This window comes from Juglans regia, chromosome 13 (genome assembly GCF_001411555.2).
Source record: "Juglans regia cultivar Chandler chromosome 13, Walnut 2.0, whole genome shotgun sequence".
NCBI lineage: Eukaryota > Viridiplantae > Streptophyta > Magnoliopsida > Fagales > Juglandaceae > Juglans > Juglans regia.
Genome location: NC_049913.1, coordinates 15,413,230 through 15,426,206, shown reverse-complemented (window position 1 = coordinate 15,426,206; position 12,977 = coordinate 15,413,230). Strand labels below are relative to the sequence as shown.

At 37.2% G+C, this 12,977-nt stretch overlaps 2 protein-coding genes across 9 annotated transcripts; one reads left to right on the top strand and one right to left on the bottom strand.

Annotated features, from left to right (window-relative positions):
* The first annotated feature begins 2,310 nt into the window (after positions 1-2,310).
* On the top strand, positions 2,311-10,906 carry LOC108985451. Of its 7 annotated transcripts, none has more exons than XR_004797980.1 (4): positions 2,311-3,007; positions 8,151-8,447; positions 8,791-8,847; positions 10,446-10,906. XR_004797980.1 is itself a non-coding variant. In XM_035684460.1 (4 exons), exons 1-3 carry the CDS (start codon positions 2,346-2,348, stop codon positions 8,413-8,415), a joined length of 834 nt encoding a protein of 277 aa, XP_035540353.1. In that variant the 5' UTR covers positions 2,311-2,345; the 3' UTR covers positions 8,416-8,447; positions 8,791-9,049. The 7 variants fall into 7 exon arrangements, 5 of the variants coding, with proteins under 5 accessions (XP_035540353.1, XP_018813299.1, XP_018813298.1 ...); XR_004797979.1 differs by lacking the exon at positions 10,446-10,906 and adding an exon at positions 9,838-10,439; XM_035684460.1 differs by lacking the exon at positions 10,446-10,906 and having other exon boundaries at positions 2,311-2,755; positions 2,849-3,007; positions 8,791-9,049.
* On the bottom strand, positions 9,623-12,594 carry LOC108985450 (probable serine/threonine-protein kinase PBL28). 2 transcript variants are annotated; one of them, XM_018957746.2, is made up of 8 exons: positions 12,374-12,594; positions 12,201-12,264; positions 12,040-12,129; positions 11,555-11,941; positions 11,308-11,471; positions 11,091-11,195; positions 10,016-10,138; positions 9,623-9,939 (listed from the first exon to the last, which is right to left on the bottom strand). In XM_018957746.2, the coding sequence occupies exons 1-8, from the start codon at positions 12,431-12,433 to the stop codon at positions 9,703-9,705; spliced, it is 1,230 nt and encodes a 409-aa protein (XP_018813291.1). In that variant the 5' UTR covers positions 12,434-12,594; the 3' UTR covers positions 9,623-9,702. The 2 variants fall into 2 exon arrangements, with proteins under 2 accessions (XP_018813291.1, XP_018813292.1); XM_018957747.2 differs by having other exon boundaries at positions 12,040-12,087; positions 12,374-12,593.
* Between the last annotated feature and the right edge of the window lie 383 nt (positions 12,595-12,977).

Here is a 12,977-nt window from a genome sequence, read left to right as displayed (position 1 = left end):
AGGTTTTAAAGAAGCAGAGTTATAAAACATAGTGCTATTGGGTTCATCCAAATGAAGGCTCTCTCAAACTTAATGTAGATGGAGCTATCTTTCAAAATCAACATAAAGCAGGGGTGTGAGTAATTTTAATCGATCACAAAGGGGAGGTCCTCATGGCTGCAAGCAAAAAGGAATATGAAGTGTGTGACCCTTCTGAGATTGAATTGTTGGCTATGTTTAGAGGCTTGCAACTTTGTGTTACTCATAGCATTCAAGACCTCATTATGAAAAGTGATTCTATGCTTATGGTGAATGAAGTCAAAGCTGTTGGGGATTCAATGTCCCTACAAAGAAATCTCATTACATAGATAAATGTGTTAATGAAGAAATTCAGGAGCTACACTATTCAACTTACTGCACGAGTAGGGAATGAAGCTACCCATAAGCTTGCTAGATATACTTGACATGTAGATGATATTTGTGTATGGTGGGATTCTTTCCCACAGTATGTATCACAAGTCATCTAGGTTAAGAAACTTTTGTAATTCTTTGAAGTAATGAATTTGTTGTCATAAAAAAAAATCACCTCCGATATGGGAATGAAGATTGATTTAAATCAGTCCTCATTTAGTAACAAACAATTGGCCTTAAAGACCAATCTTCAATTCTTTTCTTCTAAGTAAGCAAATTTCATTAGAAAAGGAAACGATGATACACGAGGAGGGGGTGAGGTTTTCCAACAAACACCCCAATACAATGACCACAATGCAAAAGTGGTAGAAAAAAAGAAAATAAAACGGGTTTAGGGACCAATTTCTTAGTCCCCACCCATGCCCTACAAAGAGGACGTCATTTTAAAATATGGGTTTTAAGTAAGCCACCGCTGGAGGCGGTGTAAGCTGTGGGGGTACTGCAGTTTATTATCTGAAATATTTTTTGAAGAGATCCGTAGTTTATTTTTTAAGATCATTGATTAAGAAAAGCGATAACATAGTATAAAGACCGGCATCGGCTGGACTGATCTACAGCAGATCATTTGTCTACCCGTGACTCTGTGGTGGCGCCTGGAGGCCACGCATCGATGGTTGGGAGGTGAGGTTGGACATATTTGAAAGATCGTGAGGTGAGGAATATGCTAGTACGACGCGTGGCTGACAGAGTCGTCAGGGAGCGGAAGCAAGCCGCGTGTGAGGGTCATGTGCTAAGATTTTTGGTGCGGCTTTATGTCGTCCCAATAGATCGGGGGTAGTAGGGTTGCGTGATGGGGTGCGTGTCGACTGATGGTAGCCAGAGTGTAGTAGATCTGACGAAAACCAAATTGGTGGAGGGGATAAGAGAAAAAAAATACTACCATGAAAGCATATTTACATAATGGTAATGGAAAGGAAATGGAGATGGAGAGGAGGGTGGAGAGCATATTCACATAGCTCTCACCCTCCTCTACGGCGGAGGCACTCGGAGTGATATAGGCTTTCTAGAGAGAAGAAAGAGTTTTTTTTGACTAGTCTTTCATTATTGCTTTACTCCAAACATAACGGATAAAATAATGCCAGGCGTTACAAAAGGAAAGGATTGGGGGCTTGCCTACTATGGGCCCCCCTCTCCTTTATTACATGTTGATCTTAACAATCATTTGGTCTTGAACAATCTGTATAATTAGGTCTTGAGCAATTTGAGTTTGATTGAAATATTGAGATTTTAAGTATTAGGAAAGTTGTAAAAAACTAGATTTTGAAGAATATAGGATTAAGGAAAATTAGGGGTTTGTAATGAGAATTATAAAGTTAATATATAATTTGACTTTATTCAAGATAGAGTTAATTTGGTCGAGAAGTGTGAAAACTACTTAAAGAAATGTCTAAATACAGCTTTTGCAACAAAAATCACAGATTTGAGGAAGGGTAATGCTTACTTAGGCAAATTGTGTGAGTCAACCTTAGATTTTTACAAATATAAAATATTTTAAAAATTTTCATATATTAAAAAAGATTGAAAAAATGATGAATATTGTATATCATGTTTTATTACAAATACGATTTTTATTGATTAATTAAATAAAAAGGAAATAGATGAATTCTATTAAATATAATATCCACCATATAATAATATTATGAAATGAGCATTCCACTCTTTAATACAATAAGATAACATTGATTGACAATTTTTTTTTAAATTAATTCTCAATTGGTAAGAAATATTTTAATAATTTAATTCTCCTAAAATGTGAATTTATATTTTGTTGAAATATAGGTTTTTGTTGAAGGACTAATAATAAATTTAATATCAATGATAATAAGATGATGATGATGTAGTTTATCTCATCGGCTCGAGAAAAAAAATTGAAAAATCACCAGGGTCTGCGTTCTATGGCTGCGACAGTCTCGCTCTCTTTCTCCATAGATCCACAACACCATCACTTCTCCTTGAAGACGCACTTCAAACCCCACCCAACACTCCTTCTCACTTCCTTACCACCTACCCTCAAACACCCACTTCTTATTTCTCGCAAATGTTACGCCTCCAAATCTTCGTCCTCTTCCTCCCACTCCACTCCTTCAACAGCCACAAGCTCTTCTTATCCTGAAGACCCATTTCGTACAGGTCGGTTTCTGAGTAATGAAGAACTTGAAAAGCTCAAACTCCTTGGGGATTTCGAGTATTATCGGGAGCTGGAATCTGGGTCATTGTCGGTTCGGGTAATGAGGGCGGAGGAGATGGACACTACCGTTGCTTTGCTTGCCGAATCCTTTGCGGATTCCATGCTTTGGCCTTCTGGGTATCTGTCCCTGCTGAGGTTTTTAGTGAAACAGTACTTGATTGAGAGACGAACTCTAATGCCCCACACCGCCACGCTTATTGGTTTTTACAGAAGAAAAGAAAATGGAATATCAGAACAGGAAGAGCAGTTGGCGGGGACTGTTGAGGTTTGCTTTGATAAAAGGGGTGCAAATGCTTCTCCTCCCACGCCTACTCCTCCCAAGAATTCACCGTATATCTGTAATATGACCGTCAAAAAGCCACTCCGCAGGTCTGTTTTTTGTTTCGATTGCTGGATTTTCACAATCAGGTTTCACTTTCCCAATTTGTTGTTTTCTTTGATATTTGAATTCCGTGTTTAGAAGACAGAAATTATTTGTTGGGCTGGTACAAGTTAATGTGGCTTCGCATGCTATGTTGACAGGAGTATCTTGGGGTGATTATGGACTGCCTTATTTTTCTGTAGCAAAGTAGTATAGTTTTGTGTACTCTTCTCGAGTCTTCTACCGTAAACTGAAATAAGAAATGAACTTTTCACTGCTATAAAAATATATACAAATAACGAGTTCATTTCTGTGGACTAGAATAACAGCTCATGTTAAAATGAGCACTAGTAAACAATGGCAGGATCCATTATATTTAGGGCACTGCTGTCAAAATGACCTTGGAAACATTAGGGACAGTGTACATGTCCTTGTGGTGGCAAGTGGATAATTTGTCGATCTAAAGCATTGGCATTGGTTTAGCCAAATGCCTTTTCATCTTCAAATTTAGCTAATATCATCATTTGATCCGCATTGAATTAGTCAAACTGAGTTCATATGAGCTACAGTAATTCTATCATTCTTTTCAAATATGAAATGCACTGTAGCAAGTCAAAATGTATTTTTTTCTTATTTTTTGGCACCCTTCCCGCGGCTCTTCTTCTTCACTCCTTCACGGTGCCTTTCAATTTTTATTATTTTTCCCCTTTTCGTCTTGAAAATAAAAATGCCCTGAGGTGGTATGGAGGACTTGGGTTTTCTGTGGAGTTATCAAGGGGTAGTATTCCTCGTCTTCGTGTTCCCTCCCTTAGAATTTCTATTCTGGGTCTCTCTCTTTTTGACATAAAAAGCATCCCCACTCCCTGTTTTTCAACTCAAAAGTTTTTATTTTCTGTTTAATTATATTCTATTTAAGTTTCTTTCTAGGTATGTTCTCATTCGTCTACTAATTCATGTTTTTGCAAAGGAAAGATTTTCTGCCATGCATGGTATTATTTTCTTTTCATTTTGAACACCACCGTGCGTGGATATTGGCAGCATTCTTCTCCGGAAAAGACTTTTGGTCTCCATGGGTTGCCTTTTGCTTCAGTAATTCTCCGGAATATAAGTGTATCCCTCCTTTTTCAGTTTCATTAAAATTTATGTGTTGTACATGCAAATCTTTTTTGAAGAAATTGCAAAATTTCCCTTCTTTTGGTCAATTTCTCCAAGTTTTTCTGTAAAAGTGCACGTTTTTGGTCCACTATGCTCAGGGAACATCAGCGATCTAGAATGTCTCAGTATTGATGGAAATTTTGATATTTCTCTGCACTAAGTTGTATAGTGTGATGTACAGTTCGAGGGTCTGTTAATGGTGACATTCATTTTTGTTTTTCCAATTTTCTTCTCTTGAATTTCAAAATGAGGGACTTGTGAGGGATCTTGATGGTCCCTTTTTATGATTTTACTGTTGCTCCTAACTTTGATGTGGATTTTTTATTAGTTGGATTAGTTTGATACTTCCATTTCTGCCAATAAGATGCTTTGATTTTTCAAAAAAGGAGGTTGGTGTGGTGTCCATGGTGACTTTGAAGGGATTGGTCGATGTTGATTTTAGTAGTGCTCTGAACTCTGAATTCATTAATTCGTCAAATTTCTCAAGAATTTCATAGATATTGCACTTTTTATACCTCTGAGTCAGGATTTCAATGCCTTGCTTAAAATATTAGAGATGTTAAGTATGCACCCCAGAATTATTTATATGTCTCTCTGTGTGCATTTTTTTCCGCCAACTATTATGTTCTATGACTTCTTTTAAGGAGTTGTTTGCTTCATAGATATAAGTTTATGTGTTGGGTCAGGCCTTCTTGAGTGGTAGATCTCCTGTCATATGTTGGAAAGGGCAGTTTGGAAGTCCTCAGTGCCTATCATTGTGGAGAGTGGAGAATAGCATAGTTTTGAAGATTGTGAAAAGTCAATGGTAGACTTTAAGTCATTCTTTCTCAACACAGCCCTTCATCTATTTCAACCTTTCAGGATTTTCTAGATCTTTGTCCTCTTGCTAGTTAGGTGTTTTTCTTGTATATTCCCTGTGTACTAGAGTAACATGCTTTTTCATTGAATAAAACTTTATCTTATAAAAAGATAGTATAAGCTTTTTCATTGAATAAAACTTTATCTTATAACAACATGAGTTCTGTTGGGCTGTTATCAACTATTGCCACATGTAGGGCTGTTGGGCTGTTATTTTGTTATATGCTTGTGATCATGTGATTTTCTCATATGTTATTTTGTTATATTTTGAGATTATTATATTATAGATATGGGATTTTTATGGATTGTACATATGAGATTTTTATTTACATATGAGATAATGCACAAGAGAAAAGCTTGGGGCTGGATGGGTTTAAAAGAGGTTTTCACACCAGCCAATAGTAGTGTGCCACGTAGGCACTCCATGAAAAAAAATGCTGGAGCCGCGTCCGCCCGATCCCCCCTCTTCAACCTTCGAATCTCTCTCCCTCCCCTGCCCTCTTTTCTCTCCATCTCCCTCCCGCCTGATCCTGCTCCCGCCATGACACGACGACGAACAAAACAAAAGGAAAAGAGGGATGGCGCCCACCTTGTTAGAACTCAAACTGTTACTTGCACAGTCACGAATGTAGCCGAGGAAGAAACCTATGTAATCAGAACCAGAATGGCACCAGCCATTGCCATTGAAGCCAGCCCTCGAGCAATGACTCTTCTTCCCGGTGCATCACGAAAATTCTCAGTGACTCTAACTGTCAGGTCAGTGACTGGAACATACAGTTTCGGAGAGGTTTTAATGCAAGGCAGCTGAGGGCACAAGTTGAGGATCCCAGTGGTAGCTATGGGATACCGAAGATAGTTGACTTGGGGGATCATATATTGGATTGGTCAATCTGAAAATTATGGGATGTGGTGGTAATATTCTTTGTAATATGTGGGAATAAGAGGCTAGATATATTTTCTGGAATATATATATATATATATATATTGGATCGCTGTAAAGATAATTGGTATAAATTTGCTCGACGTCTACAGGCATCGAACAGGTTCGATATGACATGCCTAGTTATTCTTACTTCTGGGCTTCATAGTCTACGTATTTCTTTTTTCTCTTTTCAGAAATGTAGATACGTATGGGAAATAACTCTCTACATTCGTTACTTGTTGGAAGTTTTTGTCAGAAGCATGGAACATGTTTGATAGAATGTTTATTGTTTCAGACATGTTTTCAAATATGTGTCGTGGTGGGAGTAGGATCGGGCGGGAGGGAGATGGAAAGAAAGAGGGTTTTTTCAGAAATGAGGCTTGCGTGCAGATGGAATGAGGCAGGGGAGGGAGAGAGATTCAGAGGTTGAAGAGGGGGATCGGGTGGATGCGGCTCCAACATTTTTTTTCATGGAGTGCCTCTGTGGCACACTACTATTGGCTGGTGTGAAAATCTCTTTTAAACCCATCAGGACCCAAGCTTTTCTTAATGCACAAATATGTACATATGAGATTATTATATTATAGATTGTTGGATTGTGAAAATGAAAATGAATATGATTGTTGGAGGTTATTGAAGATTATGAAAATAAAATAAAAAAGTAATTAAAAAATAAATTTAGTTAAAGAAATATAAATAATAAAAAATAATAATATTTTATTATTATAGAGAATGTGATGGCTAATCCAATGTAGATTTTAAGTGTCAAGTGATTAGCTAAAAGTTAAAAAGTTACATATTCTTCAAATTTTGAATATTGGAATGATCAATCCAATGCCAATGCTCAAAAAGGGGTATTTTGAAATTCTTGGGAATTAGGGCAAGAGTTGGGATAGCCTATTAATGATGTGAGATAATCTGTAAATACTAATAAAAAATAAAAAATAATAGTAAATAATTTGTAAATAGTAGTGAAGTAGCTTGAGGTCACCCTTATCAAACACAGTAGTTTTTTTCCCGTTGAAACCCTTTATCATTGGGTGGCCAATCATATTTGTGATGATGATGTGCCTGATTTCAATCTGTACTTCTTGTTCTTTTTCCTTCTAATGTTTAGTCGGATTTCTGGTAAGGAGGATAACTGGGCACACTTACACACGGAGACAGATATGACTGGCTTTTATCATAGGTCACATCATTGTTTTTCAGGCCTTATCGTTAGCAATCGAGTATGCAAAAGTCAAAGATTGAAGCAGTGCCAGACCTTTTGGCTCCAGTAACTGTCTTGTAAACTAGGAATGCAGTCTCTTGAATCAATTACTGGCGATGAATAATCTACCCAAGTACTTGTAATTTTAGTGTGTCTTTAAAGTACCACGTCTTTTGAGCTAACAGAAGTCAAAGAGGGGAGTTGAGCTGTTCTGTCATTGCCGTTGTGATGATAGCCTTTGTTTGTTGTATCAGCTGTTTTGATGTTATATAGCCAGATAGTTAGGACTTAAGATTGTAGACAGATGTATTGTGATTGTTTATTCTTTGCAATTATCTAATGTGAGGTTTTCCTGGATTCTTATTCCTTCTTATTATTGTAGATAAATGCTGACACAACAATGCCATCATCGTGATACCCGTATACATATTGATCATTTTATAGATAAAAGTAGAACTCCCACCTAACTTTCTAGCTTCTAGTCAGGCATTGACCTATATTGGTATCCAAATTTACCTACAATGTGAGTGAATACCCAAATTCTCTATTCAAGGAATCATGCTTCATTTCTCGATCAGACAACTAATGCCTTACAACTTCTGGAGTTCATCATTCAAATTGGGTATGAAGAGGCGGAAAAGTTGGAAAACACCGGAAGTTAGGATCGACTCAGATGAGAAAAGAATGCATATGATTGTGAAAAACTTATTCTTCTTACCCTAAACATGGAAAATTCTGATATAAAATTTCGAGATGGATCTTAACGTGAAAGGCTGTAAAATTATACTTGCATCTTAATATACATGGTAATGTTAGTCAATGTTATTTTAAAAAATATTATAACCTTTATTTTTTTTTCCTCTTCTCTTAGACTCTTTATTGTGAACTGTAATCTGAATTGAAGGTTCTCAGGGCTATAGTACCAGTTTCAAACTTTCAAAAGCGATGGCATTTCTATATCTAGCTCAGCATTTCACGTTTATGAGTTATATTTTGTATCTTTCAGGAGGGGCATTGGCTGGCATCTCCTAAAGGCAAGTGAGGAACTAATTTCGGAGATGAGTTTCTCAAAAGAGGTCTACTTACACTGCAGAATGATTGATGCAGCTCCATTCAATATGTATGCAAAAGCAGGCTACAGCATCGTCAAGACAGATAGTATTTTAATCCTGTTGATGTTGCAGAGACGTAAACACTTGATGTGCAAGAAACTTCAACCCCGAAGAAGCCCTTCTGATATGTCAGATTCTGATGAAGAACGAGCATCTTGAATGGATACGTGGATCATAACTATATGTATGAGGTACAAGCATTTACTGCCATGTTTTATTTATTTACAAAAGAATCTTGCACCTTCATGTGCTGCTTTCACTAATCTTTCAAGCATTTATTGTCATGTTTTATTTATTTACAAAAGGATCTTGCACCATCATGTGCTGCTTTCCCTAATCTCTCTATCTTACACACACGCTTACATGCATGTGAATTAATATTGTATGGTTCGCTCGTGTTTTTCCATTGATATCTCGATTGTGTTTGGGTAGATCTTTCTGTAAGTTGCACTTGCAAGGATTAGATATATGAATCTTTTCCTGTTACATTTTTCTTAACTCCCTTATAGGCCTTTTGGGGTTCTTACTTTCCAGGACATGTGTCAACGCGAATGCAATGATCAATCAGCTGGGTTGAATTGTTGCTTTGAGGTGAACCTTGATACTCCAGCATCTTGTTGTATTCTGTTGTGTATGGTAGGGCTCCCATTTTGTTGCATGTAAATTGCATCAAGCATCTCCATGTGATCGTAGTCCCTCTTTTGTTATAAGATGAGCCAATCCTATCTTGATTATCTTTCCAGTTATGATATATGTGATCTTGAAGTTTTAATATAAAAGATTTTGTCCCTAGTTTCTGAAACTAATACCACATCAAGCATGAGTAGTGGAAGTGATTTATCAACTCCAGGTGATACTTAATATGGATGGTTGAACTATATCAAGTACTGCTGAAGAATTGGAACTTCATGCAATTCTCTTCCTGTTTCTGGGTTTCAAGAATACATATAACAGAAAATAGAAAATTTGATAAGTTATAACTGAAAGTAGAAAATATAAGTTTTCTAGACCTTTTAATTATATTTTCTTGAACTTAGTGTATAGCGTATAGCATAAGTAGGCCGGAAAACAGAACCAGTGTGTATAGCCTATAGAAGCAAAGGTCACCAAGTAAAAAGTTCCGGACAAAAGGTGATGATAGCAGAAAACTATACATGGTAGGAAATGATACCTTCGTATTGTTGATTTACTTGCCAGGTTCTCTTTTCTAAACTGAGAAGCCACATTCAATGTGATTGTATTGCATTGCTGCTGTTGTTTCTGTTAAAATTATATCTGTTTTCTCTTTCTTATAAATCCTTATCAAGTGATATCATGGTTATAATGTTGCGGTTGTAGGATCACGAGCTATGTAGTTTTAAGAATCATTAATAGAATATAAAGGATCTTCTTCCTCTTTTTTATTCACTTAGAGCACTTACACCCTGCTTAAAACATCGGGCTTTATTAGACCATTCTTAAAGTGTGCATAGCCGTGCCCAAGCCTTTTGAATTTAAATAAATAATCACTTGGATTTCTTTTACACATTCTGCCATTGAGGGTCTCTCACTACTCTCAATACGGACACATCTTGATGCCAGGTTTGCAAACATGGCTATAGACTCCATGGTGTATGAACTTCGGCTCAGCTCTGGATCTATCACCTTATGCAGTTTCTTCCGATCATTCAATATGTGCCTTACCTGAAATATAAAGGAGTGTACATTTACCCTTCTGTCATTTTTAGTTCCAAAGATTATTGGAAGACATTTTTCTTACCTGTAGTACAAGGTTTTGATCGTTTGGTCCCTGGTTTAAGTCCACGGCTCGACGTCCAGTCAGAAGCTCAAGAAGAACCACTCCAAATGCATAAACATCACTTTGTAGAGTGAGTTTCCCTGTCTGTTGTCAAAGGAGACATTTCAATGCTCAGAGTCCACTTGTTAAATCCACTGGAATTAGAGAAAAAAGGAAAAGGGAAGGGAAGAGAAGAGAAGAGAACAAAGTCTACTAGCAAAGTATTTAGAAAGTGAGATATTAAATACTGTTTTTGTTTTGCATACTCGGTATTGTTGAAAACTGTTCGGAATATGGATGATTCTAGAGTTCATATGTTATGTGTTTGTTTCGAGTGTGGATTGGTCCAATTGGAACCCCGTGTTGCCATATAAGAAATACATTTAAGACATTAATCACTGTATTCTGTCAGGGCAATCAGAGCAACCATCCAGGCCATATGGTGTTCTGTCAAGTCACATTAGAACTGAATCAACATAGCAGCTGCTTTCAATTCCTACCGTACATGTTGGATACTCAGAAAATTGTTCTTTATCGAGGGAGGGAAAATCTTCTTGTGCTAGTTCAACATGGCATACATAAAACTCAAAATAATATTTTAGACCTACCTTGTAATTTGTAGCTTTGCACCTATTGAGTTATCTATTTGTTTTCCTTGGAGACACCTAGGATCTGATGTGAACTGCTAATTGGGTGTCCATGTCAAATTGCATAGGCTTGGGGATTAGTTGGGGGGCCTTGGGGCGAACCCCTGGAGACTCTGGCCATATATATAAGAGACTAATATTGAAAAAATGACCTCTTTCTTCCAATTATCTGCAAGATGCGAACACAATCCTGTTGCTGCAACTTAAATGGATGACGCTTTTGTATTTTCTAGGGAGTTTTGGTTTCTCCATAATGCATGTCTACATTTATTTATAAGTATAAGTCATGCCTTTGTATATTGCAATTTTATCAGCATATGCATGTAGAAAGAAAGAGATGGCAAAACATCTCTGAAAGCATTGAACATGTATTAAATTGAAAAGTTGTTCCATGTAACAGGGATGCATACCGATGTATACTCGGGATCAAAATAGCCGAATGTGCCAAGCACTCTAACTGTTACATGGGTCTCCTGGCCCTCTGGCATTAATTTGGCAAGTCCAAAATCGGATATCTATGAAAATTAACTAGTCAGTCTTGAACATACATCTTAAAGAGAGAAGAAAAAACCCAATGGCTTGATAATTACAAATCATTGAGGAAAATTTCCAATAAAGGTAACTTACCTTTGCTTCAAAGTTGGCGTTTAGAAGAACGTTGGTGGACTTGAAATCTCGATGAACAATTGGAATCCCAACATCAGAACTAGAATGGAGATAAGCAAGTCCTTTAGCTGCTCCAAGGGCCACTTTGAGTCTTGTAGGCCAATCCATTTTTGCTTCCCCAATACCTATATGCAGTCGTAAATTAACAAAAGTTAAAAAAGAGTAAACTCTGAAACGAGATTTGGTTTCTATGACAATCGAAACCAACCGTTTAAATGATCTTGCAGGTTTCCATTCTGCATATATTCGTAAACCAGAAACCTGTGCTTCCCATCAGCGCAATAGCCTATTAAGGAAACCAGATTTGGGTGAGCAAGTCTGCTCAACATATCAACTTCTACTCTGAACTCTCGCTCCCCCTCGGCCTTTTTAAATGGTGGCAGCTCCATTTTCTTGATTGCTACCACCTCTCCTGACCGCAGAGTGCCTCTGTAAACTCGTCCGAATCCTCCCTTTCCGAGCAAATTCTCTTCACTGAATGAGTTTGTTGCTGCTTCCATTTCCTTGAGCGTGAAAACTGATGATCCATTGTGCCTTTTCGTGGGTTGAGGGGTTTGATCTTCAAGTTGCCAAAATTCCAGAGGTTTATAAATCCCTGAAAAGCTCCGGAGACAAATATGAATTATAGGGCTACAAGAACAAGCTTCAAAGCACAAATTGTTATAATGCTTAACTTAAAGAAGCAGAACATACAAGGGTCTATGCTGTCATGGGACTTGCTTCTCCGGCGCTTGTTCCATGCTGAAACCAATCCGAAGGGCATAGTTGCTTTCTTGAATGAATCTAATTCTTTGTTAAATATTGAAATCACGGATATATCGCACGAAATAGACAATTTGAATAGATAAACTTACTTCCAAGACACTTTAGGGTGTCACGTAATACTTGGCTGAGGGCAATCCAGAATATTAACTTGGCCTGATTGGTTGCGAGTTCAAATGTCCCGCTCAAGCCCAGAAATAAAAAAAATAAAACAAAAATGGCGAAGATTAAGAGCAGAAAATGGGATTTGATGGTATGAGAATACCTTCAAGAGTACGTGTAGATCAAGAGAAGTTAGATCTGCAGAATGAATACTCAACAGCATCAATATCTCTGATATCCCAACAACTAGGATTTTATTTGAGAGAGAGCTAGAGTTGTACTTGAAGGAAAAGTAAAGAGGCAAAAGCAAGGAAAAGTAGGTATTGCTTGCTTAACTTCGGATGAGAAGTGATGGTGGGAGGCTGTTCAGTTTGATAAGGAAATAGAATCTGTATTCTCTGCCTCAAAATTCTTTATTTTTTTTTTCAAATTTTCTTTTTTGCCCATTTTGTGAAGAGGAAAAAGGTGGCGGTTGTGATGGCGCTTTCTTTCGTTTCTCTAACCCACCCTTATTCTATCCATGATATAAAATTGTTAATCATTTCACTGTTTGAAGATGAGTCAGCTTATGAGGAGATTGTCAATGATAATTTCATTACCAAACATGTCAATAAGAACAGCATCACCACCTCTGAATTTCTTCCCTCCCAATCTTTTCTGCCCAAGAGAGAAGCAATCTAGGGTGCTTCGTTCCAACAAATATTCTTTCTATCGAGCTATCATACCTACAGCAGAAAAGGCTTTTTGCAAGGAAAATATTTCGTTTC

Excerpts from the sequence above, each read along its gene's own strand:
- LOC108985451 (XM_018957754.2), top strand. The coding sequence starts at position 2,346 with ATGGCTGCGACAGTCTCGCTCTCTTTCTCCATAGATCCACAACACCAT. Across the intron at positions 3,008-8,150 it reads GTCAAAAAGCCACTCCGCAG|GAGGGGCATTGGCTGGCATC; the intron begins GTCTGTTTTTTG and ends TGTATCTTTCAG.
- LOC108985450 (XM_018957746.2), bottom strand. The coding sequence starts at position 12,433 with ATGCTGTTGAGTATTCATTCTGCAGATCTAACTTCTCTTGATCTACAC. Across the intron at positions 12,130-12,200 it reads CACCCTAAAGTGTCTTGGAA|ATTCATTCAAGAAAGCAACT; the intron begins GTAAGTTTATCT and ends ACAAAGAATTAG. Across the intron at positions 10,139-11,090 it reads TTGATCCCGAGTATACATCG|ACAGGGAAACTCACTCTACA; the intron begins GTATGCATCCCT and ends CTTTGACAACAG.